Source organism: Lampris incognitus, chromosome 8 (genome assembly GCF_029633865.1).
Source record: "Lampris incognitus isolate fLamInc1 chromosome 8, fLamInc1.hap2, whole genome shotgun sequence".
Classification (NCBI taxonomy): Eukaryota; Metazoa; Chordata; class Actinopteri; order Lampriformes; family Lampridae; genus Lampris; species Lampris incognitus.
The window spans coordinates 16752589-16770196 of record NC_079218.1 but is presented as its reverse complement, the minus strand read 5'-3'; the positions used below and the strand labels follow the sequence as shown (position 1 = coordinate 16770196).

At 43.7% G+C, this 17608-nt stretch overlaps 1 protein-coding gene across 1 annotated transcript; it reads right to left on the bottom strand.

Annotated features, from left to right (window-relative positions):
• Positions 1-282: 282 nt before the first annotated feature.
• adssl (adenylosuccinate synthase, like) lies at positions 283-17325 on the bottom strand. The gene is made up of 13 exons (XM_056284611.1): positions 16980-17325; positions 16504-16606; positions 16334-16402; positions 15451-15501; positions 15301-15367; positions 15055-15162; positions 12746-12827; positions 12280-12406; positions 12012-12166; positions 4067-4191; positions 3856-3953; positions 1531-1680; positions 283-1429 (listed from the first exon to the last, which is right to left on the bottom strand). The coding sequence occupies exons 1-13, from the start codon at positions 17319-17321 to the stop codon at positions 1377-1379; spliced, it is 1530 nt and encodes a 509-aa protein (XP_056140586.1). The 5' UTR covers positions 17322-17325; the 3' UTR covers positions 283-1376.
• Between the last annotated feature and the right edge of the window lie 283 nt (positions 17326-17608).

Genomic DNA, 17608 nt, shown 5'->3' with positions numbered 1-17608 from the left:
CACCCACATCCGGCTTCCCACCTGCAGACACAGCCGATTGGGTCTGTAGGGACGCCCAACCAAGCCGGAGGTAACACAGGGATTCGAACCGGCGATACTCGTGTTGGCAGGCAACGGAATAGACCGCCACACCACCCGGACGCCCCGATCTGAGACGATATTAAATTAATTTCACAACAAGAAACAGACAAGGCCCTATTTGCACATCCCTGTGATGCAAAGTGGGGAGGAAGTTCTCACAGCAAAACACTCATGTTTTATTACAAGCGTTTTAGTCTCGAGTTAAAACGAAAGCTTCCAGTGACTGTTGACAGTAACTATATTTTGTCATCAGATTAAGGTTAACACAATGCAATTGTACCACATAACACAACAAATAATAAAGATGACAGTATACAAACCAACAAACTTGACATTTCACATTTATTGAGTCTTCATTGAAACACAATGAGTTGAAGTTATTTATCGTTTCAACAAAATGTATTCAATATTAAACGTAACGTATTGCAATGCATCTTAAGTGTATGTACATTAAGGCCCTCTACTTTTAGAAGGGTTACATGAACCCTTTTAACACCGCCCAATGTCTGTCTGCTGGATCCGCCACCACTGAAGCGTGATGAGAAAACATTTAGAGGGGCTTTTGACAAGACCATAATGGCGACAAGTCTTTGTACTTTTTATGTTCCTCTCTAGAATTGAAAAGCAATGGAGATGTTTAACAACCCTGTGATGGACTGGCGGCCTGTCCAGAGTGTCCCCCCCCGCCGCCGCCCAATGACTGCTGGGATAGGCTCCAGCATCCCGCAACCCGAATACGGATAAGCGGCTTGGATAAAGAATGAATGTTTAACAACCAATTTTAAAACCATACATTAAAAATGTTGACAAGCGTATCTCATGACCGAGACATTTGAACTTGATCCCTTTTCATCGTTTCGCCTGATAATCAGTCATTCGTGCTTCATCATACGCTCCTTCGGAGTCAAGGTTATATCTGTTCAACATTGGCTCTTCTAAAATAACATGGAGAAAAAGTGTATGCTGAGAAGAGGCTGTAAAATTCTGCTTTAAAAATAAAGCAAAATGTGAAATGATTACACTCAACTGAAATCAAATAAAGCCTGATTGAACCACTTGCAATGAGAAATCAACACCCTAATAAATACAGAAAATCTCTTTTGGAATGCAGCATAAATTATATCTTTGAAGAATTTACCATAATTGTGAACCACAACAAGCAACTACAAACAAAATGCATAATTAACTTTGCTGGTGATTAATTTTCTTCAAGAGATTACGTTTCAAACGCTTCAGCGGTTGTTCCGTTTGCAGGGGAGCAGAAGTCCATCAGTTCTGTTAAATTTTCCGACACCTCAAAAAAGCTTGATCATGCTCTCTCTGGATTTGCCGACTCCGACCCATTTCACTAAAAAGAGAATAGGAAAAAAGAAAAAAGGGTATGACTGGCGGGTTCTTCAAATAAAGACACCACTAAACCATCAATTGAGATAGCATCACTTCACCAACCTGGCACCTGCAAGAAGTCCTCTATGAAGCGGATGTAGTTTTGTGCTTGGGGGGGCAGCTCCTCAAAGCTCCGCGCGCCCTCTGTGCTGCAGCACCAGCCTGGTAATGTCTCATAGTCCACAGACACTCGCGTCAAAACATCCATGTTAGCTACAACAGAGGCAGATTAGAATTCAATGGAGAAGGAAACCTAACTGATGCATGGCTTTATGCATGCTCCATAATCCAGGTAAGAGAATCACAGGAAGCTGAATCGGTTCATCTGGACACAAACGTTTACTGAGAGAAACCTTTCATCACTCATCTAAGTGTCCTCTTCAGTCTCAATTGAATGCAGGTATCCCCACCCTTATGAACAATACAGTGGCATAACGACCGAAACCAACTATCGGTTTCATATGCAGTTTGCTGTGACCATTAACTAGAGTTAGAATGGCCATGTGTACTATTCAGAGGATTTGGGAATGGTTGCAATCACAGCATTGTAAGATGGCAACAGAGTCAAAGAGGCCATCTATGTGAAGAGGGAACGACCACCCCTGAACTGGGGGGCAAGAGTACATCTGTCACCATCTTACAATGCTGTGATTGCAACCATTCCCAAATTCTCTGTGAATAGTACACATGGCCATTCTAACTCTAGTTAATGGTCACAGCAATTTGCATATGAAACCAATCATTGTTTTCGGTCATTATACCGTTGTACACGTCTTTTTATGAATTACTTGTTAAATCCTTTTTTATTGTATGTTTTTTTTTATTTATGTGAAGCACATCGAGTTGGCCTTGTGTATAAAATGTGCTATATAAATAAAGCTGCCTTGTATTGTTTATAAGGGTGGGGGTACCTGCAGTCAGCTGAGATTGACGGGGGTCACTTAAATGAGTGAGGAAACGTTTCTCGCTCAATAAATGTTGTGTCCAGATGGACCGATTCGACTTTTTGTAACTGATGCATGGTGCCGTGGAAAAGCTGTTGATTTATCAACTCATCATTTCTCACCAAAAATTAGCCCCAGGACAGTATGACTAGCATCTTGGGGGGGGGGGGATATCCTAGACTAGCTTACAAATAATCCTGAATGCAAATAAGCCCATCAGTTTATATGATCTCGTAATACACATAAGTGGCACTTCAAAACGTCTGCATCTTGGGAGTGTCAGCCAAAATGTTGCTCGCTTGTGACAGCCCACTGCACCATCAGATGCACTTTTCTATCCTGTGTTCATTAGCTTAACTATTGTATTTCTTAAATTTATTGTATACCTGTTAAATGCTATCCATTCATTTAAGATCAGAGGTAAACAAGTACTTATGACAATACAAATTTGGAGTGAGAAATGCCCAGGATAGCTCCTTACCGAAGCAAAACATTCAGCAGAAACATGAGAAAACCAAAATGCTGCACTTCAATGTAAACATACAGAGTACGGCATCACATTATAAATAAGATTACAAGTCACACCTTATGCTCCTTGTTCATTAGCTTAATTTCACTTGGGCTTATAAGCAGAGTAATGTTGACTAGTTTGTACTATTAAACATGCAAAAACTCTTGAAACCGAGACATGTTGCATATCCTGCCATTAAACAATAACCTGTTAAAGTTAAAAAATTCTCACTTCTAAAATCTGAGCCGTGTTGAGGGAAAATAAGAGGCATATACTCTATTCTGGGGTGTTTGTTAAAGATGCACACAGGTATGCAAATTATGTTCACAGAAAAGATTCAGTCAAAGCTGCTACGAGGAATTTTGAATTTTTGTTGACAGTGGACAAAAGTGGCAGTGTTTCACAGAAGAACTCCATTTCACATCAGCATTGCCGCCCAATGCAAAGATCTACATTTGCCCCCTGGTAGCTTGTGTATGTTTTTGAAGAGCAGAGTGGGAAATGTAGTTGATTTTTAAAGATTAACAGATGTTTGCAAAACATACAGCAATGACATAATGAATCTCTAAATCTCTTTTGTCAGGTTTTGCAGGGAATCCAACCCGCATATAACGATTTAGACTCATTATAAAGCAATACCTAATCTTCTTGCTGATAGTCTCAGTTGCTTATGTTGGTCATACAGAGGCATTAAAATTAAATTGAGAATGAAAAACAATCAGCGAAAAACCCCAACTTTAATAATTACAATTCAATTTCAATATGCATTCATTCGTCCAGTTATTCGCTGAAGCTCGTTGGACTACATTTGGATAAATGGCCACCAAATGTACACATAATTGTCACTTTCTTATGAACTAGTTCAGAAAAAAACAAAACAATAGAATCGTGTTTTGATGTCAGTCCAACTTAACATAATATCTCATCACCCACCTGGGAAGCAAGGTAGAGGCTGGTCATCAACCTTGTAGGCCACACCCACTTTGATCTCAGGTAGTGTGTCAAGAATGTCAAGCTTTGTCAAAGCAATTCTGCAGGAGGGAGCAATTACTGTGTCATATGAGGGCAGTGGTAACAAAAGCATGGAGCATGACTTGAATTATGAACAAAAGGCTTCAGGCAATAGTTATCATTGCTCCCTTACGCGGTGAAGCCATTGACCATGTGGGCATATCTGACCAAAATCAGATCCAGCCAACCACAGCGCCTCTTTCGGCCAGTAGTCACACCAATTTCCCTCCCTCTGGATTGTAACAGAGCTCCGGTTTCCTACAACATGGCAAAGAGATAAATATATATTTAGCAACTGTTAATAAGAATGCACAGAACTGTGTGTGGGGGGGGGGGGGGCACTTGGAAAACTGTTTAAGCAGTCAAGTTTTTTTTACAACCTTCATTAATGAACACAAAACTCACAGTAGACAGTAAACTCATTTTGTAGTTTGTTGTTTGAGATTTTGTATTTACAAAACTTGCATTTTATTTAGAAGGGGCAACCCTTGACAAACAGCCACTTCACAATGGTGGGCATAAAGCTTTGACATCACTGCAGTATGCTTATATCATGAATCATTCATTCATTCATTCTCTAAGTAGGACACTCCAGATGTCCCTCCCCCCAGCAATGTCCTCCAGCTCCTCCTGGGGGATCCCAAGGTGTTGGACATGTAGTCCCTCCAGCGAGTTTTGGGTCTACCCCGGGGTCTCCTCCCAGTTGGCTATGCCCGGTAAACCTCCAAAGGAAGGTGCCCAGGAGGCATCCTAATCAGATGCCCGAACCACCTCAACTGGCTCCTTTCGATGCGAAGGAGCAGCGGCTCTACCCAGAATTCCCTCCAGATAGCCGAGCTCCTCACCCTATCTCTAAGGCTGAGCCCAAACACCCTACGGAGGAAACTCATTTCAGCCGCTTGTATCCACGATCTCACCCTTTCGGTCACTACCCAAAGCCCATGACATCCCATGAGGGATGGAACGAAGATTGACTGGTAAACTGAGAGCTGTCTTCCGGCTCAGCTCCTTCTTCACCACAACGGTCCGGTACAACGTCCGCATTACTGCTGATGCTGCACTAATCCTCCTGTCAATCTCCCGCTCCATCCTACCCTCACTCGTGAACAAGACCCCGAGATACTTGAACTCCTTCACTTGAGGCAACAACTCATACCCAACCAAGAGGGAACAATCCACCATTTTCCCTTAGAGAACCATGGCCTCAGACTTGGAGGTACTGACTCTCCTCCCAGCCATTTCACACTCAGCTGCAAACCGCCCCAGTGCACGCTGGAGATCGCGTTCTGATGAAGTCAACAAAACCACATCATCTGCAAAGAGCAGAGATGCAATTCTGAAGTTCCCAAAACAGACACACTCCTCACCTTGGCTGCGCCTTGAGATCCTGTCCATGAATATCACAAACAGAATCGGAGACAAGGGAAAACCTTGGTGGAGACAGACACCTACCGAAAACCTGTTTGACTTTGTGCCGAGGCTGCAGACGCAGCTCTCACTTTGGTTATACAAGGACCGGACGGCTATATCATGAATATATATATATATATATATATATATAGCGTTACACATCACGTATAGTGCTCGACTAATGAGCAGCGGAATATCAATATTTATGTAGGAATTTTCTTTTTTAAATACATAGCAGTACAAGCTTGTTTTGTGCGTCGCGCACTCATCAGCTGCTAAGGTGATTCAACAAAGAAAACACACAGTTTACGTTTCCCCGCGTCACGCCCCTTATTTCGGTGGACAGCAACCAATCAGAGGAGAAAACATTTGAACTATTACAACCAATGGGGTAGGTAGTTACGATGCACAGCAACCAATGGTCAGGTAGAAAACATTACAACCAATGGGGTAAGGGGCTGGGGCTTGCTTTGAAAATGCATTTAAATGACCAGGTCACTGTTGAAATAGCATACGTTTAGAACAACAAGGTAACGTCAAATGGGGCAATTTATGTAAATCATATAGTGGGGTGGTGTTGGGGCACAGTTGGAAGGACAGGCAGTTAAAATATTGTTACATCTGTCCCTCCTTCCACAGCCTCCAAAGGCTGCTTAACCTGAGCCACTCCCCGAGTGTCAGTCTCTCTGTGTTTGTGTGTGAGTGGAGACAGGTGAGCAGAGCCTCACCAGCTGCAACACATTCCTTAATCAAACCAACCTGCTATAAAAGACCAGCACTGCCACTTCCACCCTGCCAGATCGTAGCTTCTGATCCATCAGTGTACTGCATCCAGCCCTTGCTCACTAAGTCTGTTTTTGTCAGTATTTTTGAACCTGCTGTTTGATTAACATCCTCCTTTTCACTGCAGTCACCCTGCCCTGTCTGCGGTCCATGTTCTCCAGATTTTCACCTGCTCCAGATCGCTGCTCTGCCCGGCTCTCTCCATCACCCACGGTCTCTGCCCCCGGTGCGGTTTCCCCAGCCCAAGGAAGCCCAGCCCAATTCCCTCCACTGTGTGTTTTCGCCTTAGCTGGCCCCCTGTAATAAACTCCAAAGTCAGTTGTAAGCAAGTTTTGTGTCTGCGCCTGAGTCCTTCCTGAGTGTTCCGTAACAAGTATATATATAAAAAAAACTAATAAATGTCACATGTGTATAATCTAATGGGGGGGGGGGATAATAAAGACATTTTACTTGTAATTACAAAGGAGATCTTTTTTTCGGCGTCTACAGCTGGTGGCCAATTTGTTTATACTACTCAAGGTGGACATATCAGGCCTGCAAATAGTAAAATACTTTTCTGCTGAGCACAGGTTACATCTTTTACCTCTAACTGAATATGTATTACTCTTTGCAAGGATTATCCATGATGTAGAGTAAACGATATTCTTGTCTCCCAATGACCAAATGTGGCGACGTAAGGCCGTTGCATTTCTTGCATGCTCATTTCTGAAGCTACTCATATGGGCGTTAAACCTAATTTTAAAAAGGACCACGTGAACACCATCATCATTTAGACAAAAATAAATAAATAATAACCACACATTAGTCACATGTATGAGAGAAGGCTATAACACTGAAACAGGATAACAAAATTATAATATATTTAAAAGAGAAAATAGAATGGAATTGAATGGAGGAATGGAATGGAGAAAATGTGATGAGGGGGATGCCAAGCTAGATGTGTGTGTTGGCCCTGTGATGGCCTGGCGGCCTGTCCAGGGCGTCTCCCCGCCTGCCGCCCAATGACTGCCGAGATAGGCTCCAGCAACCCCGCGATCCTGAGAGCAGTGTGTTCTCTGTCGACAGGAGCGGGAGAGGCACGCTGGCCGGTAAGACGACTAACAGGGCTGGTGGAGGAGCGAAAAGCGGTGTGCAGTCGGAAGAAGTGACTGCAGGCAAAGCCACACGACTGGTGGCTTGCTCTTGCGAGCCTTGCCATGCCGGTAAACAGAGACAAACTCCGCTGCATCTGCCAACGAGACTGAGCTAGTGCTAACAATAGCAGGTCTGCTGTCAGGCCCGTGGCTAAGGCCATCTGGAGTGCCCGTCACATCTAACGTAATCCTAGCCAAAAGAAGCTGCTCTAACTCACGGACACTTCTCTCTGGTAGACAACCTATCTGTAACTGCAGAACAGTCTCAACAAACCATCATTTTAACGAAGCTACTGTGACTGCAAATACAATAGCACTAACTACTAAGCTAGACAAAGCTCGATGGCAGGTAAACTAGGAACAAGAGGCTGCTTACTAAACACAAGAGTAGTTTGAGAAGGAAAACTAGAGAGGGGTGCCCGGGTAGCATAGTGGTCTATTCCGTTGTCTACCAACATGGGGATCTCCGGTTCGATTCCCCGTGTTACCACCGGCTTGGTCAGGCATCCCTACAGACACATTTGGCCGTGTCTGCTGGTGGGAAGCCGGATGTGGGGATGTATCCTGGTCGCTGCACTAGCACCTCCTCTGGTTGGTCGGGGCGCCTCTTCGGGGGGGGGGGGGGGACTGGGGGGGAATAGCGCGATCCTCCCACACGTTACGTCCCCCTGGCGAAACTCCTCACTGTCAGGTGAAAAGAAGTGGCTGGAGACTCCACATGTATTGGACGAGGCATGTGGTAGTGTGCAGCCCTCCCCGGATCGGCAGAGGGGGTGGAGCAGCTCAGAAGAGTGGGGTAATCGGCCGGGTACAATTGGGGAGAAAAAGAAAAAAGAAAACTAGAGAATCTAGCGATAAGTGAACTATACACATAAAATAGCTAAATCAGTAGAACAAATGAAGAAGTTAGGGCAGAATATAGAGAAGAGCTAGTAAGAGAATAAACAGCAGTCATCAATCTCACAAAGGCGGAAGCTGGAAACAGCTGGCAGTGCGGAGCACTCCCTCAACAGCAAGCTGGATGAAATTCATTGCCAAGTAAGCTCACAAAGATACATGAAGGACAGTTGTGTGTTCTGCTTTATAGAGACTTGGCTGGGACCTAATACACCTGATAAGGCTATACAACCAGAGGTTTTTTTCTGTGCACCGCATGGACTGTTCCATGACGACTACTGGCAGGGTGTGGTGGTGTATACTTAGGTATTTGTTAACAACTCATGGTGCACTGAGGTGGAAATAGTCTCTGTCCTGTTTGCCAGTGTTGGAACAACTAACAGTAAAGGTTCAGACCATTGTATCTGCCAGGGCAATTCCCCTGCATGTTGTTAACTGCTGTCTACATACTGCCACAGCGGCACTGGACAAACTGTATGGAGCCACTGGCAAGCAGAATTTGCACCATGAGGCCATTTCAATTGTGGCAGGGGACTTTAACCACTGTAACCTGAAATCTGTGCTACCAAATTTTTACCAATATGTCACCTGCCCAACCAGAGGCAGGAAAACTCGACCACTGTTACTCCATGGTCAAGGCAGCTTACAGGTCTATCCCACGACCCCACTTTGGAAAATCTAACCATCTGTCACATGCTTTTGCTTCCTGCCTACATGCAGAAAGTGAAGTTTGTGCAGCCCACTGTGAGGACAGCACAGTACTGGACTAGAGAACACGATCTAAACTTCAGGGATGTTTTGAATCAACAGACTGGTCAATCTTTAACACTAGAACGACCAAGGCGGTCATTTCGACCGTTTTTGGATTTTCAAAGTATAACAACTTTGTAGGAAAAAAAGATACAGCTCTGCTGCTCCCTGAATGCTCCCAAAATTGTCTATATTTGCATTAAAATAAGTTTTCGATCAATTGCATGAAAAAAAAAAACCGTTATGATAAGATCCACCTAAAACGACCATGACCGGTCAAAATGACTACGCGTAATTTGCGCGTCATGGCACACGTCATGTCACTATTTATGACGTATGTTGGTCATGTCATTTCCTTCACGACATTCATTGCTCTGTCCTAGAAACACACTAGTGTTCTCCAGTACAGAGTAATAATCTAAACTTGATTTTTCACGTCTCAGCCCTGAGCATGTCAACATGCTCATCTTGCTGAACAAAAACCAGTAGGCTGGAATTACTTGAATTTGTTAAGAGTGGACTGTGGACAGTTATCCTTTATGTGAATAACTATTATTTATTTTATCTCTCTCAGATGGAGGCCTATTGGAGTCGTTCAAAGTTACATTTTGTGAACAACTGTCAGCGCTAAGTAGGCCTAATGTTTTTATTTTTTCATTTGCATATTTTATACATAGCCTACATACAATTTATATTGTGGGAAATTGTATCTCAAAGAGGCTCAATAGTGTTTAAGAGCACAACAGCATCGGCTCTTAAATTTGTGAAGAGATTTGACTTGGCCGGACTCGTGGCTGCCTTTTTTATGCGTCGTGACGGAATGTGATATGCCGGTTTTTTACAATTAAACAGTTAAACTTTAACTACCTTGTTTAAAAGCATTGTGGTTGTACTATAAGTTAACTCCTTTGATGAATAAAGATTTAATTGAGGAAAAACACGCTTTCTTTGGCATTTGTGCCATAGGCATTTTTTTCATTAAAAGTAATTAACAATCGATAATTGATCGTTAATTTTCGCGATGATCGATCAAGGAAATTTGATCGTTTGCCCATCCCTAATTTCCAACATGTCTGGGTACATCCGCCATTTCAGACGCACCATGACTACCACCGAGGCGCTGCAGTATTTACAGGCGTGGGAGAGCGGCGATTTTAAATTCTTTGAAAAATTGTATTAAAGTTGTTAAAATTTTAATTTTGGTGTCAGTCGTTTCTCAACAGAAATACTTACATATGCAATGCATTAATATCTCAACTGGGTATTTATCTGGCAGAATATAAAGTTTAAAAACCGCCTGTCATTTTGACCACCCATGGTCGTTTTAGGTAGGAGTGAAATCCCAGTCGTTCTAGTGATAATAATTCAGCCTCGAGTTTGGATGAGTATGCTGAATTGGTCACTGACTATGTTAGATTGTGTGTGGATGACTAGCTCAGTATGGACTATTCGCTTCTTCCCCAACCAGAAGCCTTGGATTAGCAGCGAAATTCACCTAAGGTTGAGAGAGCGTACAACTGCTTTTAAATCGGGGGACAAGGACTGCTACAAAAATTCCAGGTATGACTTAAAGAGAGCCATCAACGCCGCTTCAATATAGGGACAAACTGGAAAATGACTACAGTGGCTGTGACTCGCAGCGCATGTGGAGCGGACTGCAGGTGATTACGGATGGCAAATATAAACCCAGTGTGCCTATAGACACATTTGCCCCTCCTGGATGAGCTTAAATACTTTATGCCTGCTTTGAAGCTCACAATTTGGGGCCCAGTGACAACAGCTCAGTTCCCACCCGATGAAGTCGATCTACAGGTGACGGAGGCGGATGTTGAAAACTTTTAAAAAGGGTTAAGGCTCATAAAACTGCTGGCCAAGACAGTTCCCGTGTCCTCAATGCATGTTACACTCAGCTATCTCAGGTTTTAACCTGTCCGAGTCATTGTGTGTGGTTCCACTGTGTTTTAAGAAAACCATCATTGTGCCTGTACCTAAGAAAACACCTGTCTCTTGCCTTAATGATTACCAACCTGTTGCTTTCACCTCTTATTATGAAGTACCTGGAAAGACTGGTTGTATCATATATAAAACGTAACATCCCTGTTGTTACCCATGACAGCTTGCCTACTGTTCCACCAGATCTGGAGATGACACCGTCTCACTTACTCCGCATACTGCTCTAGTACACATTGTAATATACCCATGTCAGATTGTTGTGTATTGATAAAAGTTATGCTTTTTAAAGATTAGTTTTTGTCTTTAATTGATAGCAATACGAGAGAGAAAGACAGGAAAGTCAGGGGAGACAGAGGGGATGACATGCATAACCATATGGTGCCACGATAACAACCCCTCCCTAAATGCCAGTAAGACAAAAGAAATCATTGTTGACTTTAGAAAGACCAGAGGAAATCACATTCCTATTTCCATCAATGGGTCATCTGTTGAAATTGTGAACAGTTTTAGATTTCTCAGTTTACACATCACAGACACCCTCACATGGTCTCTCAACACCAACTGCATCCTCAAGAAGGCACAGCAGACAGTATTTTCTGAGGGGTCTCAAAAGTTTTGTTTATGAGTGCCAAAACTCTTACGAACTTTTATCACAGTACCATCGAGAGCGTCTTGACAGGCTGTATCTCAGTATGGTTTTGCAACCTGACTGCTCAGGACTGCAGACTGCTTCAAAGGACTGTAAAGACAGCAGCAAAAATCACTAGCATAGAGCTACCACAACTTCATATTTATGCCACTTGCTGCAAAAGGAAAGCCCTAAACATCATTAAGGACAGCAGCCAACCCGCTCACATTCTGTTCTCGCTCCTTCCATCTACACACCACCCATCTCAGTAATAGTTTCTTTCCAAAGGCAGTCAGGTTCCTGAACAGCTGACACACCCATACAGACCTTACATTGTTGTATTATCATGTACTGTATATATATTTTTTTTTTTTTAATTTTAGGATGGTGTCCTTTCTCCTTGTATCCTTTGTGTTAAGGCAGAGAGAGCCAGAGCACAAGAATTTCATTGTATTCTACACATGACAAAGTGGAACTAGAACAGTAAATGCACTGACGGCTTAGCAGTGTGTCTTTTCACTTACATTGTTCTGCTCCGTTGGGAAAGCACCGACACCCACCCGAGTGGTGTAAGCTTTGACAACACCATACACCCGACCGACGTATGAAGGAGGCACACCCAGGCCAGTGCACACTCCTCCAACAGTGCAGTTTGAAGACGTCACAAAGGGATACGTCCCTATGGAGAGGGAAAACAGCCGATAACTATGTAAAAAGATGTGTAGTACGCAAATTAGCGCCACAAAGTAGCCCATTAACTACGTGCACACCCGCAAACTCATTGTCTCTCACCAAAGTCAATATCAAGGAGGGCAGCGTTGGCTCCCTCCACCAGTATTTTCTTACTGGGCCCAGTAAGCGCTTTGTGCATGAAGTACACACCATCAGTCACCAGAGGGTGCAATTTTTCAGCGTAACCCTGCGAAAACAGTGACAAGAAGTTGCTGGGTAAATGGGGAAACATGGAACTTCCGCCGCTACCATTTCAAACCTTCAGCAGTGAAATATCATGGAAAACAAAAAAATATAATTGCCACAGGCAGTCACACTGGATACTGTGCAATATTAGATACCATGCACAACTTTATCAAACACACAAACATCACCTTCACCCTTTAATTTAAATTATTTTAATTTGATTAAAATGAATAATTTTAATTATTCATTTCAATAGCTTTGGCAGCCATATATATATATATGCAGCCTTAATAAATAAATAAAATAACATTAAAGTGAAAACACTGGCTAAAAACTTCACCTTCAACTGCTTAAGCTCACTGTCTATGTCAATATTGAGGTTGGGATACATGGTCAGAAAATGCTCAGCCAACACGCGGAACCTGGAGAAAAGAAATGGCAAGATGTAATATTCCTAACAGTAAACAGACTCCTCATACTAGTACCAAAAGGGATGATGTCCATATCATAATTGTTTTTCTTGTTGAACAACAGAAGGGGCCTGTCAAGTGTGTCTCCCCGCCTGTTGCCCAATGACTGCTGGGATAGGCTCCAGCATCCCGTGACCCGACTTCGGATAAGCGGCTTGGATAATGAATGGATGGACAACAGAAGAAGCTGTATGCAGAGTAAAGTATGGCCTTTCATATAAAAATCTTAACGGTGAGTTCAGTGTCTACTCCCATTTCTTTCTTCTTTTTTTTTTTAAACAACCCATACAATACCTGGCGAATGAGATCTAAATGTGACAGATTTTTTGCCATTTGGACTTTTATGAAACAGTTAAAATTCTTAATCACTTCAATTTTTCCATGTTTCTCAGACAAACGTGATAAATATTCTACTGGGATCAATTCAAACTGGGTCCATAAATCAAGTGGATGAAGAACATAGTTACAAGGGGATTGGTCCTATCAACTTTATCATTATCTAGAGATTTCATACAACAACACAAACCAGGTCCATAATGGCTTACAGCAACCTACTACTACTTTCGGCTGCTCCCGTTAGGGGTCGCCACAGCGGATCATCCATTTCCATTTCTTCCTGTCTTCTGCATCTTCCTCTGTCACACCAGTCACCTGCACGTCTTCCCTCACCACATCCATAAACCTCCTCTTTGGCCTTCCTCTTTTCCTCTTCCCTGGCAGCTCCATATTCAGCATCCTTCTCCCAATATACTCAGCATCTCTCCTCCACACATGTCCAAACCATCTCAATCTTGCCTCTCTTGCTTTGTCTCCAAACCGTCCAACTTGAGCAGTCCCTCTAATGTATTCATTCCTAATCCTGTCCTTCTTCGTCACTCCTGATGAAAATCTTAGCATCTTCAACTCTGCCACCTCCAGCTCCACCTCCTGTCTTTTCATCAGTGCCACTGTCTCCAAACCATATAACATAGCTGGTCTCACAATCATCTTGTAAACCTTCCCTTTAACTCTTGCTGGTATCCTTCTGTCGCAAATCACTCCTGACACTCTTCTCCACCCACTCCACCCTGCCTGCACTCTTCTTCTTCACCTCTTTTGCACTCCCCGTTACTCTGGACAGTTGACCCCAAGTATTTAAATGCATATGCCTTCGTCACCTCCACTCCTTGCATCCTCACCATTCCACTGTCCTCCCTCTCATTCACGCATAGGTATTCCGTCTTGCTCCTACTGACTTTCATTCCTCTTCTCTCCAGTGCATACCTCCACCTCTCCAGGCTCTCCTCAACCTGCACCCTACTCTCGCTACACATCACAATGTCATCCGCAAACATCATAGTCCACAGAAGACTCCTGCCTGATCTTGTCCGTCAACCTGTCCATCACCATTGCAAACAAGAAAGGGCTCAGAGCTGATCCTTGATGTAATCCCACCTCCGCCTTGAACCCATCCGTCATTCCACCCGCACACCTCACCATTGTCACACTTCCCCGATACATATCCTGTACCACTCCTACATACTTCCCTGCAACTCCCGACTTCCTCATACAATACTACACCTCCTCTCTCGGCACCCTGTCATATGCTTCGAATGTTGGCTTACAGCAAACAAAATGGCTTACAGCAATGATAGTTCTTAACCACTAAAGCAGATTATTTTCTGTGAAGCAAAAAGGTAACATCTCTATTGCAGAAGAAAACTGTGGCTTGTCAAAAAGCAGTTAATGACATGACACATACTTGCATCAAAATCTATAGCTTATTGAAACAGGTCAATATATATTTAAGGAAAATTAAAACACATACAGTCCCATCTGAGTCAAAAAGCTAACCATCACAGCATTGCCAAGACAAAAATGAATGCATCAAGGATGCAACATTATAAAGCCACAAACTTTCAAATTGCTGTGCTTCTAAAAACACATTTAAAGTTGGCATACTGACTAGAAACACAGAACTATTCTTTGCAACTATTCGTTTTACATATACTGATCCATTTCCCTTACATTCCTTTGTTAGAAAAGAGAAAACAAAATCTTATCAGCTAGCTTTTATTTTTTTAGCAGCTACAGCAACTAAAATATTACTTCAATTATCCTTGACACACTATCTCTAAACTAGGTATCCTTAATATTTCTGGTTCTGTACCATGTTGATAACATGTCAAGAATCACTCACTTCTCCTCAAAAACCTTGAAATCAGAAACAAGGTCACAGACACGTAGACCATTCCGTGCAGCTTTAGATGAGTAGGCAGGACCAATGCCCTTCTGTGTGGTTCCCAAACTTAAGTAGAAACAAAAAATAAAATTAAAAAAGCAAAAATCAGTAGATGAACAATATCGCCTATTAAACAATCCACTGTGGTCTATCTAAAGAAGGATATGATGAGGGCTTGAAGCTGAAATAGTGTACCAGACTTACTTTTTCCCTGCCTGTTGCTGCCGTTGCTGTTCCTGGATCCGATCAACAGCTTGATAGAAGTTGAACACTACACAAGCAGATTGTAGCGAACATCAAAAAAGTGCTATTTAAATGTGGAAAGATGTTACTCAGGGTGACATGCGGACTCACCAATGTGGGCACGATCAGATATCTTTAACCTCTCCTCCCATCCTTGCAGTCCTGGAACAAGTAAAACACGTCAAACTTCAAGTATCTGCGTACAGTGTGTGTGTGTGTGTGTACATACACACAGGGTGTTGTGATGCGTCTAGTGCAGCAGTGTGTAGTTGGAGGGAAGGTGCATGTGTTCTTCCAACCCGCTTGTGTCCTTCCTGCCCTTAGCTTGCTGCCGCTGGCTAGCCTTTGTGGCGAATAGGGAAGTATCCTAGCGTGTACGCCTTCCCTTGCCAGTACATAGCCTCTCCTTCACCAAGACTCCTGCCAGGCCTCCCCGTGGCCACACGTGGTAACTGGAGTCTTGCGGCCCCAGGCTAATTTGGCAGGGGATCTCGGAGCAGCAGTGGGCCCCAGAGATATGGTGTGCAGGCCCACCCTGGTGGACATGCCCTGGCACCTATCAACCGCCGCCTTGTGGGTGAGTCTGGGAAGACATAAGGCTATAAGGGAGCTCACCCCAACAGAAAAGCAAGCTGTGGCGGTACGCTTTGAGGCGGTTTCCGAAAAACTGGATTTCCGGCAGCCCCCTTCAGTTGTGTGGAGGTGCCGGTCGTCTAGGGATCCCCCTTGCCATCTCCTCTACAATCAAGTCATGTGGCGTTGGGAGAAGCGCACCCCCCATGCCACTTTAAAAACCATGTCTGCGCAGGTATCTTCTGCTATCTGAGCCCTCAAAGGACCCACAAATAGAAGAAGATGGTCATCATCGGGCACGATGGACAACCAGCAAGCAAGCAATCTGCGTACAGTCTGTTAACCACGTATATGTTGATCAGGACCAGCATTTGCTACATTTAATTGCCATTACACCTGTTTAACAAACTCTTTATCCTACCTTTGCCTTTCTGTAGATTCTTCTCAGCTTCATCAAAAAGACCAGGCAAGTGTATCACAACTCCATTGCCTGTTATGAAGAGATCAATCAAATTAGAGGCTAATCTAACATGATTTGTATTGAACATGAAATCAATGTCTATATGTGATGAAGGAAGGAGGTCTACATACCGATGAAGGAGACAGCCTTCTTGTTCAGCACACCACTGGGCAGCAGATGAAAGTCATACTCCACTGAGTCGACCACCACTGTGTGACCTGCATTGTTTCCTCCCTGGAATGACAATCAATTTAACCTCGGTGTTAACTTCTTTTTTTACCATCACCAACAACACTGACGCCAAGAAGAAGAACAGGGGTGATCAACAACACAGAGCAAGCAATGGCCTAGCTATCATTAGCCACCTTCGTATGGGGGGGGGGGGGCAACAGACAGACAAGGTTGACTGCGTCACGAATATACACTAACTTTAAAGTATTGCTCTACCAGGCCACATTTAAATCACAGTGCTAAACAAACCAGGCTAGGTTAGCTAAGTTATCGGGTTGATAACTTAGCTAACGACATTTACACTGAATGTCGACATTTACACTATGTTTCGACATCACACAATGTTTCGACATTTATACTAAAATGTCGCCGTTACCTGACACCGGCATATGATATCCGCATCCATTGCAAGCAAATCCACCACTTTTCCCTTGCCCTCGTCGCCCCATTGCGCGCCAAGGACCACGGTGACTTTATTCTGAGGCTCCTTCGGGCTGCGCAGGTTTTCGTACTTGCGCGGCCCCGCATCCATTGCAACCAAGTCCACCGCTTTTCCTTTGCCCTCATCTGCACACTGCGCGCCAGGGACCACGGTGACTTTATCCTGCGGCTCCTTCAGGCTGCGCAGGTTGTCGTGCTCCCGCGGCCGCTTCGCCGCCGGCTCCCCGTTCAGAGAAGCGGTTTCTAGCCCGTTAGCTTTAGACATCTTGAATGCCATGCTGCTTTTGGCGGGGTGGAGGCGGGGTCTTATTCTTCTTCGTCGTCGTCGTCTGCTGGCAATGATTTGGTGCACTACCGCCACCAACTGGAATGGAGAGTGGACCAGAATGTCTGGGGGGAAAAAAACTATCTTCTCAATTAAACTAGTTATTTTACAGATTTCTGAGAGGAATTAAAAGCCTCTCTCAGCAGCTGCTGCACACCTTCTCCAGAAACTCCCACAACACCCAGAATTGTCTTTGCTGCATCTGCAATTATGTCAATTCTCTCAGGTTCCCTTTCTAC

Coding starts and splice junctions, on each gene's coding strand:
- adssl (XM_056284611.1), bottom strand. CDS start 17,321: ATGGCATTCAAGATGTCTAAAGCTAACGGGCTAGAAACCGCTTCTCTG. Junction 15,502..16,333: donor GAATCTACAGAAAGGCAAAG/GTAGGATAAAGA, acceptor TACTTGTTCCAG/GACTGCAAGGATGGGAGGAG. Junction 12,828..15,054: donor TTCAAGGTTTTTGAGGAGAA/GTGAGTGATTCT, acceptor TCTTTTCTCCAG/GTTCCGCGTGTTGGCTGAGC.